At 37.1% G+C, this 17,462-nt stretch overlaps 2 protein-coding genes across 5 annotated transcripts in view; one reads left to right on the top strand and one right to left on the bottom strand.

Moving 5' to 3' along the window:
• Window positions 1-11: 11 nt before the first annotated feature.
• c5h9orf78 (chromosome 5 C9orf78 homolog) lies at window positions 12-3,382 on the bottom strand. The gene is made up of 9 exons (XM_051111237.1): window positions 3,175-3,382; window positions 2,955-3,014; window positions 2,725-2,776; window positions 2,508-2,578; window positions 2,333-2,410; window positions 1,942-2,139; window positions 1,719-1,855; window positions 335-433; window positions 12-234 (listed from the first exon to the last, which is right to left on the bottom strand). The coding sequence occupies exons 1-9, from the start codon at window positions 3,252-3,254 to the stop codon at window positions 140-142; spliced, it is 870 nt and encodes a 289-aa protein (XP_050967194.1). The 5' UTR covers window positions 3,255-3,382; the 3' UTR covers window positions 12-139.
• Window positions 3,383-3,507: 125 nt separating this feature from the next.
• The window catches only part of usp20 (ubiquitin specific peptidase 20), a 30,051-nt gene continuing 16,096 nt past the window's right edge, over window positions 3,508-17,462 (top strand). For all 4 annotated transcript variants that reach the window (XR_007827863.1, XR_007827862.1, XM_051111235.1 and 1 more), the window contains exons 1-21: window positions 3,508-3,774; window positions 4,735-4,833; window positions 4,919-4,972; window positions 5,086-5,148; window positions 5,276-5,410; window positions 5,610-5,712; window positions 7,802-7,871; window positions 8,025-8,138; window positions 8,266-8,344; window positions 8,776-9,208; window positions 9,657-9,803; window positions 9,897-10,009; window positions 11,387-11,559; window positions 12,225-12,319; window positions 12,456-12,489; window positions 12,677-12,722; window positions 12,818-12,998; window positions 13,140-13,266; window positions 15,066-15,235; window positions 16,506-16,587; window positions 16,887-16,995. Coding sequence is in view for 2 of the 4 variants with exons in the window: in XM_051111235.1 (XP_050967192.1) it covers window positions 4,753-4,833; window positions 4,919-4,972; window positions 5,086-5,148; window positions 5,276-5,410; window positions 5,610-5,712; window positions 7,802-7,871; window positions 8,025-8,138; window positions 8,266-8,344; window positions 8,776-9,208; window positions 9,657-9,803; window positions 9,897-10,009; window positions 11,387-11,559; window positions 12,225-12,319; window positions 12,456-12,489; window positions 12,677-12,722; window positions 12,818-12,998; window positions 13,140-13,266; window positions 15,066-15,235; window positions 16,506-16,587; window positions 16,887-16,995 (2,409 nt within the window). In the remaining 2 variants the exon portion in view is untranslated. The remainder of the gene's footprint in view (window positions 3,775-4,734; window positions 4,834-4,918; window positions 4,973-5,085; window positions 5,149-5,275; window positions 5,411-5,609; window positions 5,713-7,801; window positions 7,872-8,024; window positions 8,139-8,265; window positions 8,345-8,775; window positions 9,209-9,656; window positions 9,804-9,896; window positions 10,010-11,386; window positions 11,560-12,224; window positions 12,320-12,455; window positions 12,490-12,676; window positions 12,723-12,817; window positions 12,999-13,139; window positions 13,267-15,065; window positions 15,236-16,505; window positions 16,588-16,886; window positions 16,996-17,462) is intronic.

Here is a 17,462-nt window from a genome sequence, read left to right as displayed (position 1 = left end):
GAAGATTACCAAAGGTTTGGGGGAAGTTTTATTGTAAAACGTATGACTGCATACAAGCTATGAAGACATTTTAAATACAGTAAAAAATATATACATCTCTCATTTTACAGAAAAAAAAAAGTGTAGCAAAGGTGGAGGATTAGTATCGTCGGTTCATCTTCTTGAATTTCTCATAGTGGTAGTCATCTGTGGCCTTCTCGTTATTTGGCCTCTTGCGGAAATTGGGTGGTGAAGCTGGAAAACGAGGAGTTGTGAACACAAAACATTAATATAAAGCCAACAAGTGTAGTTCCATGTGTTATTTAAGCAAAATAAGATATTGTTATGATCATACATTCAGGTGCTGGCTTCTCAGTGTCTCCTACACGTAGTGGCCTGGCTTTGGGTTCTTCTCTATGTCGTCTCTGGGGAGCATTGACATCCTCATGATAGACTTGAAAAAAAAATAACAATAAAATGACTTAATCTTGGTCCTTTAGAAAAGAATAGCAAATGTTTCAAATATTGCAATCATTTCACTTATGAGTAAGCAGCTGAATATGTATAGTACTTGATTAATAATCTCCAAACCTAGAGATAGAACAGATAGAACTAGAGCTGCCCCCTAATAGTCAACTAACTGTTGACGAGAAGAGTCTTGGTCGATGTTATTAGTTGCTTAGTTGCAAAAAAAAAAAAAAAAAATCCACACAGTCCATGACGGACAGATTGTTAATGGCTGGTCTATGTGGTAATATAGTATTTCGGGCAGGACATACAAACGCTAACCTATCATTCATCGACATGAAATATGCAAGTAGTAGCAACTTTATATGGCCGCTAAATCTAACTAGCTGAATAGTAACACGTTTACTGCATGATAGATGTGGTCACTTGCTCTTAAAATACTCTGTCATTTTTTGTAATACAGATAAAAGTAATCTTTCAAATCTGTAAAGACTCTACCCTCCTGGTTTCATAGACAAGACTTAAGCCTAGTCCCAGACTAAAATGTAAGTCTGAGCTGTTTCAACTGAAAGAAACTTGCCCTGACTATTCTCTAATTGATCTATAGCCTAATCCTGGCTTAGTCAAAGCCTTGTCTGTGTAACCAGGCATACGTTTATTTGTGTGCACCCAGAATAACAACGAAACGTTGTGCTTTTGTAAAATAATGAAAGCAAACAGGATGTGCTTTCTGCCGTCTCTGTAAACTTGAGCACGAAACTCTGTGTATACTTCATGTCTTCAAGACATGAAAAATATAGGCCATCTATAGAGAGTGAAATGTCTACTTTTAAATGAACAAATTCAAATAGAAAGCAAATATTCTCAGATTATGAAATCCGTATGAAACGTACAGACGCATCCACTGCCGCAGAGATGACGAATCAATTATGTAGGCAATTAAAGGCTCATTATTATGATTTATATGGTTTATTAAATGTGCAACTAATAGTTGACTGATGCTTAAAATGAACGACTAGAAAATTCTCTAGTTGAGAACAGCCCTAGACAGAACATTTTATGAGTTAGTTTGGATTAAATGCAGATGTGACTGATAACCTTGATGAAAACGAATAATACTTCTGAATATAAAATACATAGAGGTTACTGATACTTTATAATGATGAGAATATAAATAAATGTGTGCAGACAAACACTTTCACTTTACAAATACTAAGCACATGACCTTAAAATACAAAGTGCTGGTTGTTCAGATATGTGTGTGCACTTACAGCGATTATGCTGGACGTAATTCACGGCAATGTTAGTGGGAACGAAGGAGGTCCCGCTGTCCTTCTTTTTATTCCTCTGCTCAGCAAGCAGCTTTGCTTTGGCTTCTTCTGTGCTGATGATGTTCTTTATCTTTGCACTGATAAGAAAGAGGAATAAAAGTTGAAGCTGACATCCATAGCTAGTTGGACTACAGTCTTTGAATCAGTTCTGGTTTTTACTTACTCTATCCCCAGATCCACCTCTGGAATTCCACTCAGCATCTGATTGGACAACATCTCTTCTGTCTTTTTGGCAGAATTGACACGGATGTTCTCTGGAAGCTCGTACAGGAGGTCCTCTGGATTCTTCATCTTCACTTTCTGCTCTTCCGCTTCCACCATACCTTTCTTTTTCTTTAATTCAGTCTCAATGTATTTCATCCTGAATGCAATAGCATACAAGTAGAGAGGCAGAGGATGTAAACATTTAAATTGAGGCAAAACTGACCAAAAAAACCTCCATCATGTAGAAAGACAAAAGTCACCATTATTATATATATAGCGCTTTTTACAATACAGATTGTGTTAAAGCAACAAAAAATACAGATTGTTTGTGCGTACACATATGCACTTACATATCCGCATCTTCATCTCGTCTGTTAGTCTCGGCAGAAAAGGACGTACCAAGATTCAAGTCGTTTTCATCTGCTGTCCTATAGTGGAGACGGAATGTTAATTATTTCACTTTTAAAATGCAGAAACATTAACTTTGAAAAAGAATTGCAAACATGACTCCATAATATCACGTACATGTCTCGGTTTCTGTCTTTTACTTTCTTCATGTCAACAACACCTCCAGTCTTCAGTTTAAATGGGTCATCCTAATGCACAAAACAGGGAGTGACTACATTTTACCCCTTAAATCACACATTTACTGTAATACAAAATGTAGTTTGGTTAAAAAAAAATTATATATATATATATATATATATATATATATATATATATATATATATATAAAACATACCTCAAGCTCAGCCTCCAAAGGAAGCTTCTCTCCTACAAGTAACGTTGCAATGCTGGAGAAACAGAAGGGAAAGCAGCATATATTATTTCGACTTTTAATCTAACATAATTGAAAATTATTTTAAATACATTTAACTAAAACTAGAAAATTAAACAATGCAAAAATAATACGTTTAAGACTGTCTTATTGGTATAAAAACAAATAGCATTGTAAACAGACATGTGACCAACCTTACTCCATGCTGCCTTTTTCGCAAACTTTGAAGCTCCTTGGCTTCATCCAGTTTGGACCTTAGGAAATACGTTTAATTGTATCATTTTAAAATATATTCTGACATAAAAATATGCGTCTGCATGTGGCCTCTAAATGAATTTGACACTTGTATAAACACTTTTGTACACGGACATGTTCGGTTACTCCATTATGCCTTAACGCGATAAACATATCTACCTGACCACAGCTTTTGTCTCATCGTCTTCCTCGTCGGATGATTCCTCCTTCCTCCTCCTAAAATTCTTACCTGGTGGCATGATTTCCAAAAACGTCGAATTATCTAATGTTTATTTTACCCCTTCACACGTCTAAACGCGACGTCGACGGTCTGTGTTCGGCGACGGACCGCTTTCCTCACATTTCCCGAAACTTCCGCTGACATCACAATTACGGTCTTAACAGCTGATCCGAGGTCAGCCCCTCTTGTTTTCCATACAAGCGTTTAAGCGACTAATGGGGATGAAGCGGCTGGTTCGAGATCAGCTACTTCTAAAACAAGAAAAAGCCGAAGTAAAAATAACAGCAAAACAATTAAAAACATCAACTCCTAAATCAAGTAGCATGTAAACTGCATTAGTTTAAGTAAATTAAAAAATAGTTTTTGATGAGACGAAAGAGCTGCAAGCATTCATTGGTTCTGGTCAAAGCTGTGACGCACACTCATGCTGTATTCAGTATGGATGCTGCTTAGTGCACTGCTACCCACCACTGTTACAAACACCACCGATTGGCCTAAAATGATCATCTATGAGCGTTATTTTTGTTTCTGTCTGACAGGTAAATGTTGGTTTTTATCTCTCCTTCGGCTGAAGCGGAGTGTCATTGTTTATTTGTTAAGATACCAATCATGTCGACTCAGCGTATGAATAGTGTCTTGCAGCCCGAGTGGAAATATGGCCTGTTTATTCTGTAAAGTCGTGATGTTAAACAGCTTTTGGGTGGCTGACGATGACATGTAGAGGAACTGTAGTGTGTAGGAAAACAAGAGAGTCACCGGAGACGCAGAAAGATACCGCTTGTTTTGTTTTTGTTGAGATATTTTAAAATGTTGATAAACAGTGAGGCCGATTTATATTAATATTATTGTTTTCCCTTTAATTTCGCATTTCTGTTGAACCTACTTTTCGTATGTAAAAACAGATGAACAGTTTAATGCATCTGTATTATACTGCATTTCTGCAGTGTAACAATAGACGAGGTGATACGGGGTGAATGCATCCTTCACAGTCGTGATAGGCGCATGAAACAGCACTTTTGGGCTCCTGAGAGTTTCAGGCACAGACTCACAGCTGCTCACTGCAAGATATCAGCCTTAGTTTTCCTTCTTTCATTATTATTATTATTGTATATTTTTTTAAATATTCGGTGATGGCAGATTTTCTCCTTGCTGTTGACGCTGATATTGAGACTGTAAGTACATCAGAAGGTTATACTTAAAGAGACAGTTCAACAAAAAATGAAAATTTAGTCATCATTTACTTACCCTGATGTTTTTTCAGACCTGTGTGGTTTTCTGTCTTCCGTGGAGCACAAATAGATGTTGCACAGAATGTTTTGCATAGAATGAAAGTGAATAGTGACTGAGCTGTTTTCATTTTGTTCACCATGGAAAGAAAGTCATAGGATTTTTTTAAAACACAAAGCTGAGTAGTTGATTTCGTTTAGTTTATGTTTATTGTCTTGATGCTGTGTAGAGCTGTACCAGTAGTTCTTTGTGTTCTTTGTGCATTGTAATAGAGTGAGGTGAAAATCAAGATGACTGACAGCGGGGATCTTTGTCCTCACTTGGACTCTATTGGTGAAGTTACTAAGGAGGAACTGATTCAGAAATCAAAGGTTAGAATTGCTTTTGCTGATATTTAAGTCTTAAATGTGTCATGAGTTGTGCGTATTGAATTTCAACCGTTTGTTTTTACTCAAGGGCACATGTCAATCATGTGGAGTAGGTGGACCCAACCTCTGGGCATGTCTACAGGTGAGGAGCCTTTTCCCAAACAAACATGTTAGATAAGCAGAATGCATTTTTTTATGCTAGGATATTTCTTTAAATGCATATTCGTTACACTTTATGTCCTGCTTTTCCCACAGTCTGACTGTCCCTATGTAGGCTGTGGAGAATCATATTCTGATCACAGTACTATACATGCACAGGTGACATTCTTTTTCGTTCAGTTATTCAATCCATTCTGTGGACTGAATATTTGTTCTATTCAGTTATTATCAGTATCGGTTTTTCTTGTTCTTTTGTACATGTGTGCATCTTTTTGCTTTTATCCAGGCCAAAAAACACAATCTGACAGTAAACTTAACCACATTCAGGGTGTGGTGTTATGTCTGTGAAAGGGAGGTGTTTCTGGAACCAAAGCCTGCTACTCCTGTATCATTAGCTCACCGATGCAAACCACATGAACAGGTAATTATTAAGTCATTAAAATGTTTGAAATATCAAGCTCACTTCTGTGTAAACATGTTTAAGATGCTACTTTCTGTTTGAAGCTGGCTGTATCTCCTGCATTATTAATATCAGTCTGAAAATCTCATTTAGGCACAATAATTTTCAGAGCACATGTATAATAGAAGAAACTTAATTATCTTGTTTTTCATGCCTAAAGGATCCTCTTCCCCAGACAACATGTCACCCGTTAAAAGCAGTGCCTATCGCAGTGGCGGATGAAGAAGGCTCAGAATCTGAGGAGGATGAGCTCAAACCCAGAGGTATAATTATGTTAAGAGGAAGCTAGCACACATTGCATGGCTTTTCAATTCTCAACCTTTTCAAGCCACCTCACACTGCAGGCAAATATGATTTTTTTTGTCTCACATTTTACAAGATCTGTTTTTGTCATGACAGTGTGAACAGTTCAAACCGCATGCAATCTGATCCTTTCAGTTCCAGTTCATGCCATATGATCAATATATAATTAATATGAATATTTTTATTCATGTACAAAGTATGGTTCAGTAGGCTACTTTTTTTTTTTTTTTTTTTTTTTTTTTTTTTTTTAAAGTAGCGCACTATTTATTTTCTGTCAGTATCCATTTGAAAAACTATCGGACGATTAATCGGTATCGGCCAGTGTGGTCCAACCTAGTTATCGGTATCTGTAAAATCCAATATTGGTCAACCTCCACTTACGGACAAAGTTATCAAGACAGTTGTGAAAAGTAATCAGTGGAAGTGTGATGTGTCAGAGCTCGCAAGTATTACAGTGACAACTCTATATACAAGCAAAACATGAGGGCTCGTATCATAGGAGTTTCAAAACTCTGCTGTCTTTTGTCACATCCTTGTCTTTATCTTTCATATTGCTTGTGCATAATTTTGCTGGCTTCTGCAGCAGATCACACTATAAATAAACACATAATTGCTTACTTTATGTCTTTCGTGTTTCGTATGACAGCGTGCTGCACAAGTGTTACCAAATTTTCAGATTCCCCACGGAATTAGGCTACTTTTTCCACTGTTGCCTTGGGTTGTTTTTCAACTTTGTGGGTTGCTGCGACCCCACTAATGCGATATTTACCCCCTGAACATGGTTGGGCTAGTTTTAGACTAGTTTTGAGAAGCAGTTGGGTGGATTTTGTGTGAAAGAACGATACGAACAGGGTTCCAGGTTTTTACGCATGTGAGTCACTTCAGAACCATGATCTGTTCACACTGTAAATTGGCCACATTTAAAACAACAATGTGAACAGCTATACAAAAAAATCAAATCTGAGGAAAAAATCAGAATTGAGCGCTAAGGCTTGCAGTGTGAACGTAGCAGGCTCGCAGTGAACAAGCCACGGGGCTCACACTGCAGGCAAATGCATCCCAAATCCAATTTTTGCTGACATGTGACTCAGATCAGTTTTTGTTGTGACAGTGTGAACAGCACAAACCACATAGAGTCTGATCTTTTCAGTTCCGATTTCTGCCACTTCCACTGTGGTATTTAATCCGATACAGGTCAGATGTTTTGCAATGCGGCCACAGTGTTGGGGACACAGTCATGGCGGAATTTATGCAACTTTGTGAAAACCTGGAAACCCTGTTCGTATCATTTTTTTGCACATGCGAGTCACTTCAGGACCATGATCTGTTCTCACTGTAAATCTGATATTGGCCACGTTTAAAACAACAGTGTGAACAGCTATACAAAAAAAAATTGGATCTGAGGAAGAATCTGAATTGAGCCCATAGGATGTGCAGATGTGCAGTGTGGAAGTAGCCCTAGACTTTACTTTACTGTACTGTTTACAAAAACAAAACGAATTTAAGTACAAACAGCAATATTTTGAAATATTAATACCATTTTCTATTTTAATTTATCGTAAAATGCAATTTATTTCTGCAATGGCAAAGCTGATTTGTCTGATTTGGTGTTTAAGAAACATTTGAAACTCAAGAAACTGATTTGGCACTCAAGAAACATTTCTTACTCTTATCAATGATGAAAAATTTTGTGAAAACCGTGATATTGTTTTCAAGATGTTTTGATGAATATAAAATTCAAAAGAATTTACTGTATGCATCCTTGCTAAGTTGATTTCTTTAATAAAAAATTGAACTGACCTCAAGTATTCACAGTAGTGGTCAGTCAGTATGGATTTTTCAAAAGACCTTTTCAGTAACTTTTCATGTCCTACTTATACAACATTTTAAATGAGCAGATTGAATAATGTCTGTATGGACAAATAACCTGTTTCTTTTTCTGTTTTCTTAATATGATAAGGCCCAATGGAAGGAAGCAAGCTGAATTAAATTGGATCTCATTAACAATGGTTATGTGCATTGACTAAGATTCTGTTCTACACTCCAAAGGTCTCACAGGGATGAAGAACATTGGGAACTCCTGTTACATGAATGCTGCATTGCAAGCTCTGTCCAACTGGTGAGCTCACAACTTGTAAAGCCTAAATAAGTATAACTCAGACAACACAAAGTGGAAACGTGACTGATTTTCACTGATTTATTTTTCAGTTTGGTGCATCCAGCCTCTTAAATTGACATTGGTTTTCCTGTTTATTTCTCTTGTTCTCTCCAGTCCTCCTTTGACTCAGTTTTTCCTGGATTGCAGTGGCTTGGTCCGTACGGATAAGAAGCCGGCGTTGTGTAAAAGCTATCAGAAGCTTATCTCTGAGCTCTGGCACAAGAAACGGTAACAAGCGCTGACTTGTTAAAACTCTTAATCTAGACCTGGCTAGTTCTAGCAAACTTAATCTTTATCTTGAGCTTGGTCCAAATTATTTGAATTTTATCACTGGTTTCTTTTTGGATCTGTCAAGGCCAAGTTATGTTGTACCCACTAGTCTGTTTCATGGAATCAAACTGGTGAACCCCATGTTTCGTGGCTATGCTCAACAGGTATGTGAAGCAGTGTTATTTAGTATTATTTATATACTATTATAGTAATTATTCATAGTTTTAAGTATACATTTAAGTTTTGGGGTTTTTTGTTAGGTGCCTTTTTTATTTTTTATTTTTTTAATAAATTTAACTTGTTTTTTTATTTCAGTTGTAGGTTCAATAATTTTAGTACTTCAATATGAACATATAAGATTTTATTCTAATTAGCTGCCAAGGTATTTCTAAATTTCATTTTTTTTAAGTATACATATTTTTGTCTAACATTTATGTTTTATTTCAGTTATCAAAAACAATTTGTAATCGTTTTAGTTAACAGTAACAACTCTGATATGAAGATTACCATGCAGCCTTTTAAGAATGTAATATTATCACAAAAGCCCTCTTTTTTTTGGTGAAGTGCACACTCCTTGCTTCTGTCATTTTGTTAGGACACTCAGGAGTTTTTGCGATGTCTGATGGACCAACTTCATGAGGAGCTGAAGGAGCCTTTGTCTGACTGCAGTGGTGCAATCTTAGATGTCGAGCCTGACCACAACCTTGACAACCGTAATCATGTTGATGGAGACCGAAGCCCCTCTGAAGATGAGTTCCTGTCATGTGACTCTGGATCGGGAAGCGAGAGAGGAGATGGAGAGAGGGCAGGAGGAGAAGCAGAGCTTCTCATCCAAGATGAATGTGTCGGAGTGAGAGGAAGCGGAGGAATCTCGGAGAAGGAGAGACTGAAGGAGAGAAGAGGAGAAGAGAGGACACGGGAAATGGATGAGGATGCAGATGTGGACACGGCTGCACAAGAGGGGCAGGCAGAGAGAGAAACAGAAGCAACAACTACAACCACAACTATACCGGCACCAGGAAATACAGGTGTGATGTTCTTATAGTCGTAAACTACCAAATATTTGGGGTTTGTAAGATTTTTGTGTATGTGTTTTTAAAAGAATTCTCTTTCTGTAGAAAGAGAAAAACAATAATATATTTAAAATGTATTCCTGTGACGGCAAAGCTGAATTTTCAGCAGCTATAGCTGTAGTCTTCAGTGTCACATGATCCTTCAGAAATTAAAAAAAATCTTCAGTTGTGCTGCTTATTATTTTTCTTTAATGAGTAGAAAGCTAAAAATAACAACAATTATTTAAAATAGAAATATAGTCTTTTTTGCTGCTTAATGTAATGCATATTTGCTGCTTGAAAGTATCAATCCTTCTCACTCCAAACCATTTAAAGGTAGTTTATGTTTAGTCATTTATGAATGTGAGAGGCATCTAAAATCTATATAAATCTTCTCACTTCCTGATCCTTCTTTTTCTTGCAGAACCTGATAATGAAGTTTCCATGCATTGTTCGTCCTCTCGTCCCTGTAGCCCCACTCACAATGTGCAGGAACTCCACTCCAGACTCTCCAGCAGCCCACCAAGATCCAGCCCCCTCAGAGCTGGACCCACTTATACGTTCAAGAAAGGTCTGCTTCTCTCATATAGCTAAATACAACATTGAGGTAAAAAATAGCATTTTGCTTTGCGCTGAATAACCATCATGATGGTTTGTCCTACAGCTCAGATGCTCCTAAGCACCAAGAAGAAGAAGCAGTCCCGTTTCCGGAGTGTTATTTCAGATATTTTTGACGGATCCATTCTGAGTCTCGTTCAGTGTTTGACTTGTGACCGGGTGAGGAAGGATGCAAGGAGTTTTTCTGTCTCTAGAGGGCACCAAGCATCAAATTACATTCATTACACTTAAAGCGGTCATCGGATGCCCATTTTCCACAAGTTGATATGATTCTTTAGGGTCTTAATGAAAAGTCTATAATATACTTTGGTTAAAAATTCTGAATGGTTGTGTAAAACACCACCCTTTTTACCTTGTCAAAATTAGCTCTGCAAAAGTCATCAAGTTCACTTCCAGAGCTAAAATTTACAGATAATTTACTCACCCCTTTGTCATCCAAGATGTTCATGTCTTTCTTTCTTCAGTCGATAAGAAATTATGTTCCTTGAAGAAAACATTTCAGGAATGTTCTCCATATTCAGTGGTGCCCCCAAGTTTGAACTTCCAAAACGCAGTTTAAATGCAGCTTCAAATGGCTTTAAATGATCCCAGCCGATGAAGAAGGGTCTTATCTAGCAAAACGATCGGTCATTTTCAAAACAAATTAACAATTTATATACTTTTTTAACCTCAAATGCTTGTCTTGTCTCGTTTCTGCAATGCGCATGCGTAGTCTGCGTAATCCGAGTCAGTACAGTTAGGGTATGTCGAAAAACTCCTGTCTCATTTTCTTCTTCAACGTCAAAATCATCCTTAGCTGTGTTACCTTTTTTCGTAAAGGCCACTTGATCTTCTATGCATGTTTACTTTGTAAACACCAGGTTGGTACTTCCGCAGTGATGTAGGACGATTTTGAAGTTGGGGAAGAAAACGAGATGCCCTAACTGTCTTGACCGTATTGAACCGGAAAAGTTCGGAGTTCGGAGTTCACTCAGACTCAGACAAGACGAGCATTTGTGGTTAAAAAGTATGTAAATTGTCAATTTGTTTAGACAATGACAGATCGTTTTGCTAGATTAGACCCTTCTTCCTTGGCTGGGAGTGTTTAGAGCCATTTAAAGCTGCATTGAAAATGCATTTTGGAAGTTTAAACTTGGGGGCACCATTTAAGTCCATTATATGGAGATAATTCCTGAATTTTTTCCTCAAGAAACATAATTTCTTATTGACTGAAGACAGAAAGACACAAACATCTTGGATGACAAGGGGGTGAGTAAATTATCTGTAAATTATCTGTTTTGTTCCGAAAGTGAATTTCTCCTTTAAAAATGCATTAAAAACGGCAAGATAATGTATAATGCTCCATGTACTTTCTGAGAAGCTCCACTTTCAATTCAGATCACTTCTTGAAGAATACTGCAATGTATAGCTGCACAAACAGCGTTCATATAACATCAACCAAATGTTATATAACTGTCGAAGGATATCTTTTAAGGAAACAGTATGTGTGAGACTGCAGAAAGAGCAGTGTTTCAAAGAAGATATCTGCTTCTGTAGGTTTCAACAACCGTGGAGACCTTTCAGGACCTCTCTTTGCCTATTCCGGGTAAAGAGGATTTGGCCAAACTCCATTCCTCCATTCACCAGAGTGCTCCTGTTAAAGCTGGTGTCTGCACAGATGGCTATGCCGCCCAGGGCTGGATCTCTTACATCATGGAATCTATACGAAAGTGAGAGAGTGATAGAGCAGAAAATGATGAAGACAATTTGGATTTGGTTGCCCTTATGTCATTCCAAACCTGTAAGAGCTTCCTTCATCTTTATAACATAAATTAAGATATTTTTGATGAAATCTGAGCACTTTCTGACCCTGCATAGACAGCAATGCAAATACACCATTCAAGGCTCAGAAAGGTAGTAAAGACATTGTTAAAATAGTCCATGTGCCTTCAGTGGTTCAATCTTAAATTTATGACACTATGAGAATACTTTGTGTGTGCAAAGAAAACAAAAATAATGACTTTACTCAACAATTTCTTCTCTTCGACTTCACAACACGTCACACGGACTATTTTACTGATGTCCTTACTACCTTTCTGGGCCTTGATCATGTCAGTTGCATTGCTGTCTATGCAGGGTCAGAAAGCTCTCGGATTTCATCAAAAATATCTTCATTTGTGTTCCGAAGATAAACAAAGGTCTTACAGGATTGGAACGACAAGAGGGTGAGTAATTAATGACAGAATTTTCATATTTAGGTGAACCATTCCTTTAAAAACAAGTTTTTACTGTCACTTTTTGAACGGTCGAATGTTTACTAAAAGCTGAATGGAAAACAATGTAACTGGCCTGAAAACAAACACTGATCTTTTAATATAAATGTATGTTTATGCAGGTTTGTAGTGTCCTGTATTCCCAGTTGGTTTTGGGGCCCAATGGTAACACTGGAGGACTGCCTGGCAGCCTTCTTCGCTGCTGATGAGCTGAAAGGTAAGTGCATCATGTTTGACATTTCTGAATGTGCAGTTATGAATTATATGGGTAAGATGGGGAAAAAAAAAAGAATATTCTTTTTTCCACTGCTTGTCAACCCTCGGTTGATGTTTATTTTCTTTGTGCCAAACAGGAGACAACATGTACAGCTGTGAACGATGTAAAAAGTAAGATTTCTTAGGGGGAAATGTAAAAAAACAATTTAGTGGTTACTATGCTGTGTAAATATTTAATTCAATAATATTTAATTTAATACTCTAAATAGTACTTATGGTTTTACAGCCAAATTCATACTGTAGCTGTGGTTTACATGTTTAGATGATGAAGCATGACCTCATTTACTCTGTTTCCCAGATTGAGAAATGGTGTAAAATACTGTAAAGTTCTACGTCTGCCAGAAGTAAGTACCCCCCATTTAGATCAACATACCGCGTTACATACTAAATTTACATTTCAACAGATCTTGTATTCCTACTGAGTATGTTTCCTTTTCAGATATTGTGCATTCACCTGAAGCGTTTCAGGCATGAAGTCATGTACTCATTCAAGATAAATAGCCATGTGTCATTCCCATTGGAGGGTTTGGATCTTAAGCCCTTCTTGGCTAAGGAGAGCCCTTCTCAGATTACTACCTACGACCTACTGTCTGTCATCTGTCATCACGGCACTGCTGGGAGTAAGTTTCTTCTATGTAATATTGCGAAATGTAGCAGGAGCTTTGAGATTTTGGGATGTGAACTGACATTTCACTGGCGCTTTTCCCAGATGATAGTTTTATTTGAGCGAAATAATGTTTTTTTTTTTTTCTGTTGGACAGGTGGTCACTACATAGCGTACTGTCAGAATGTGATCAATGGACAGTGGTACGAGTTTGACGATCAGTATGTAACAGAAGTGCACGAGACAGTAGTGCAGAACGCTGAAGCGTATGTTCTCTTCTACAGGTACACTTCTTTTTTTGACCTTGCAGTGGTTGTAAATGACACACTCAGTAATGTTTTTCGTCATGAAGATTAGGGTGAAAGAGAATCTCATGTTTTTAGGAAATGCATCTTTTTAAAGGAGAAGTTCACTTCCAGAGCAATAATTTACAGATAATTGACTCACCCCCTTGTCATCCAAGATGTTCATGTCTTTCTTTCATAAGTTCTAAAGAAATTATGTTTTTTTGAGGAAGACATTTCAGGATAGTGGACTTCCATGGTGCCCCCGGATTTGAATTTTCAAAATGCAGTTTCAGTGCAGCTTCAGAGGGCTCTAAGCTGAGGAAGAAGGGCCTTATCTAGCAAACAATCAGTTATTTCCTTAAAAAAATAGACAATTTATATACCTTTTAACCTCAAATGCTCGTCTTGTTTAGCACTGAGTGAACTCTGTGTTCTGCTTCGAGACAAACTCTGATCTCTCCTGATTTCTCCTCCAACTTCAAAACATACGTCACTGTAGAAGTACTGACCCAGTGCTTACAAAGTGAACATGCAAAAGAGATCAAACACCCTTAACAAAAACAGGTAAAACAGCGATTTAGGACAATTTTGAAGTTGGAAGAAAAATTGAGATGGGAGTTTGTTGACCTACCCTAACTGTCATGAACCGAAATACACGCAGAGCTATACAAGATGAGCATTTGAGGTTAAAAAGTATATAAATTGTTATTTTTATTTATTTATTTATTTTTTAATAGAAAATAACTGATCATTTTGCGAGATAAGACCCTTCATCCTCAGCTGGGATTGTTTAGAGCCCTTTGAAGCTGCATTTAAACTACATTTTGGAAGTTCAAACTCGGGGGCACCATAGAAGTCCACTATATGAAGATAATTCCTGAGATGTTTTTCTCAAAAAACATAATTGTTTTACAACTAAAGAAAGACATTAACATCTTGGATGACAAGGGAGTGAGTGAATTTTCTGTATTTTTTCTTCTGGAAGTGAACTTTTCCTTTAAGATATTATAACAATTTTTCCTATCATTCTTTCCAGTCATTTAATCTGTCTAAACCTTGCCCCTTTTCTTACATTTGCAGTCTTGTATTCAGTATTCAGATCTGTCTCGGTCCAATCTACTAGCTAATGGATCGTATTACTTTTTTTTTTTTTTTTTTTTTTTTTCCCCCAATAATTCTTTTCACTCAGATGTACATCATAATACAGAAAAAAGATCTGTCTCACCTTTGAAGCATTAGTTCACTTCCAAAATAAACATTTCCTGATAATTTACTCACCCCCATGGTATCCAAAATGTTCATGTCTTTTTTTGTTTTTGAGGAAAACATTCCAGGATTTTTCTCCATAGAGTGGACTTTAATGGGAGCCAATGGGTTGAAGGTCCAAATTGCAGTTTAAATGCAGCTTCAAAGGGCTCTAAATGATCACAGCTGAGGAAGAAGGGTCTTATCTAGCGAAACGATCAGTCATTTTATATATATATAAAAAAAAATTAATAAAAAATTACCACAAATTGCTTGTCATGCACTAGTTGTGCAATGTGCAATGTATCAGTAGCCTAATAATATATCAGTAGCTTAATAATATCCTTTTTTAAAATTCTGCATGAAGTAAGTTGCCCCTTCATAGAAGCTGCCGTGCTGGCATCACACGGCTTGCCGTGCACCATAATGAATCACCAGCAAAATACAAAAATTAATTTGGATTGATTCCAAGAATGTGTATAATATTGGTGTTTGTTTTATGACATGGAGTGAAAGCGAAATTATTGTAATTATATGTCAATTTATTTCAGGAAGAGCAGTGAGGAATCTGTGAGAGAGAGACAGAAGGTCGTCGCGCTGGCTAATTTAAAGGAGCCGAGTCTGCTGCAATTCTACATCTCCAGAGAATGGCTCAACAAGTTCAACACATTCACTGAGCCCGGACCCATCACCAACCACACCTTCCTCTGTCAGCATGGAGGTACAGTCATACACAAATACACTCATTTATATCTGAAACTCCTTCAAAATGGACCAGTTTAGAGGGATAGTTCACCCAAAAATGAACATTCTGTCCTTAATAACTCTCCCTAATGTCATTCCAAACTTGTAAGACCTTTGTTCATCTTCGGAACACAAATTAAGATATTCTTGATGAAATCTGAGAACTTACACGAAAGAGAAGAACATGTTGAAACAAAGTAATTAATGGCAGAATGTTCATCAGAACAGATTTATTTATCCAGATTTATCTAGAATGGATTTTTTTTTTTATGAAATATTAATTTGCTTACATCAAGGTTTGTGTTACAACAAGCTCAGAAGAGTTTAGGGGGGTGTTGTAGGGGCACTGCTGAGACTTGCTGTGTCATAAACTTTCCACTATAATGATAATCATGTTTTTTTTTTACACTTGGCTGTGATTACTGTGCAAGAATAAAGAGCTGAGTGCAAGTACAGATTAGCTAGTAAGTAAATGGTTTTTCTGGCTACAGCATGTGGTTGATGACAGTTTAAATCACAAGATGGATAGGCTGGACTTATTTACTTTTTATTTGCCTGACATAAGTGACATAAAAGTAGCAAATCAAAGACACACAATGTTATGCTGTAAATGTTTGTGTTTCTTCACATTTGCCTGCAAGTAAAGATTTGAGCCTGCCAGAACTCACACATCTTTTTACAACTTTTTTTCCCTTAATGGAAAATTTCCCAGAAGAAGTTTATCTTGGATGGTTGAAGTTTGTTTTTTCCCTTCACTAGAGCTACATGTGATTACTCACAAGGTTTTTCACATACAGCAGTGGTTCTCAACATTTCTTCCTCTGAGACAACACTCAAAGACCGTCCTATCTGAAACTGAAATATACCTCTGATACTTCTGCTGTAATAAAATAAACAACTCAAAAATATAATGTCAGTTTATTGTTGTACATCTTCATTTTCAGTATTTTAATTTAAGTTTAAGCTAATATAACTAAATATAAGTATTTTTAAAACTTATTGGGCCCTTCTTGGAAATTTGCCAAGGCCCCCTAGTGGAGTTCCCTGGTTAATAACCACTGACATTGTATTACAAGTGAGCAGTGAGCTACTCGATTTGCTGCAAGAAAATAATCCACTTTTGGCAGTTATGACCACTAGTTAATTTTTAGCCTAGTATATCTCCTCATAATGTGCACATAAGTGGATTTTACTCTTTTTACTTACTGTAAGCAGTAAAAACTTAACTCGGGTGTGATTTTATACAGGAATCCCTCCTACTAAGTACCATTATGTGGATGATCTGGTTGTGATCCTTCCCCAAAATGTTTGGGAATACCTCTACAACAGGTGAGTCATGCATAGTGACGTACATTTTTGACCTCGTTTTGAAGTTCTCAGGACATTTAGCATCTTAGTGAAATATGGGATGACTTTTAAGCTTTTGATCTGGTGAAGTCAACAAAACCTCAGTCCAACCCTGAGCTAACAAAATGCATATGGAGTTCAGTTGGTTCATGTTGGTTCAGTTGATGTCATGTGTAAGGAACTCCATCTGCAGTGCAGTGTAAACATTGTTGAGTTATGTGTTTGCTCTTCCACTGGCCATACTTTGAACGATTCTTCATGTTTCGAAATATTTTTCACAGGTTTGGGGGAGGCCCAGCTGTGAATCACTTATACGTGTGTGCCATCTGCCAAGTAGAGATCGAGACTTTAGCCAAACGGCGGAAACTGGAGATAGACACCTTCATCAAGGTGAACAAATTTCTTCAAATGTAGACTAATTAGTGCCTGCTTGAGTGTTGCCAACTTTTGTTGCTCACTTAAAAGTATACAAAGAGATGGTACTTACTATCACAACACTCACTGTGAATCACAGACAGGGAGGAAGCGAATTTAAATACCGTTCTTCTAGGTTATATCTTCAGATACACAGCATTTTTATGTAACATGGTGTGGAAACTCCTTCTGGAAGGAGCATAATGTTCTTGGAAGTGTTTGGTGCTCGTAAAAGCCAGAGAACTGATGAAAAACAGACTGCATGTTGGACAGATCAAGGGTGTGATCTGCCTTGCAGTCATATCAGGAGTGCAGCATCTGTGAAATGCATCTCTAGATGTGAGTAAGATATGTTTTAAAGCTTTGGAAAAATCTGGAGGTCCTGTTTGAAACTTGGTAAAATTGTGAAGTGCTGAGATTGGTTTGAGTGAGTTTGATGATCC

Source organism: Labeo rohita, chromosome 5, assembly GCF_022985175.1.
Source record: "Labeo rohita strain BAU-BD-2019 chromosome 5, IGBB_LRoh.1.0, whole genome shotgun sequence".
Taxonomy (NCBI): Eukaryota; Metazoa; Chordata; class Actinopteri; order Cypriniformes; family Cyprinidae; genus Labeo; species Labeo rohita.
The sequence above is the reverse complement of the archived record's forward strand: the minus strand, read 5'-3'. Positions and strand labels throughout refer to the sequence as shown.

Excerpts from the sequence above, each read along its gene's own strand:
- c5h9orf78 (XM_051111237.1), bottom strand. The coding sequence starts at position 3,254 with ATGCCACCAGGTAAGAATTTTAGGAGGAGGAAGGAGGAATCATCCGAC. Across the intron at positions 2,579-2,724 it reads CTTTGGAGGCTGAGCTTGAG|GATGACCCATTTAAACTGAA; the intron begins GTATGTTTTATA and ends TTTGTGCATTAG. Across the intron at positions 2,140-2,332 it reads CGAGATGAAGATGCGGATAT|GATGAAATACATTGAGACTG; the intron begins GTAAGTGCATAT and ends TATTGCATTCAG.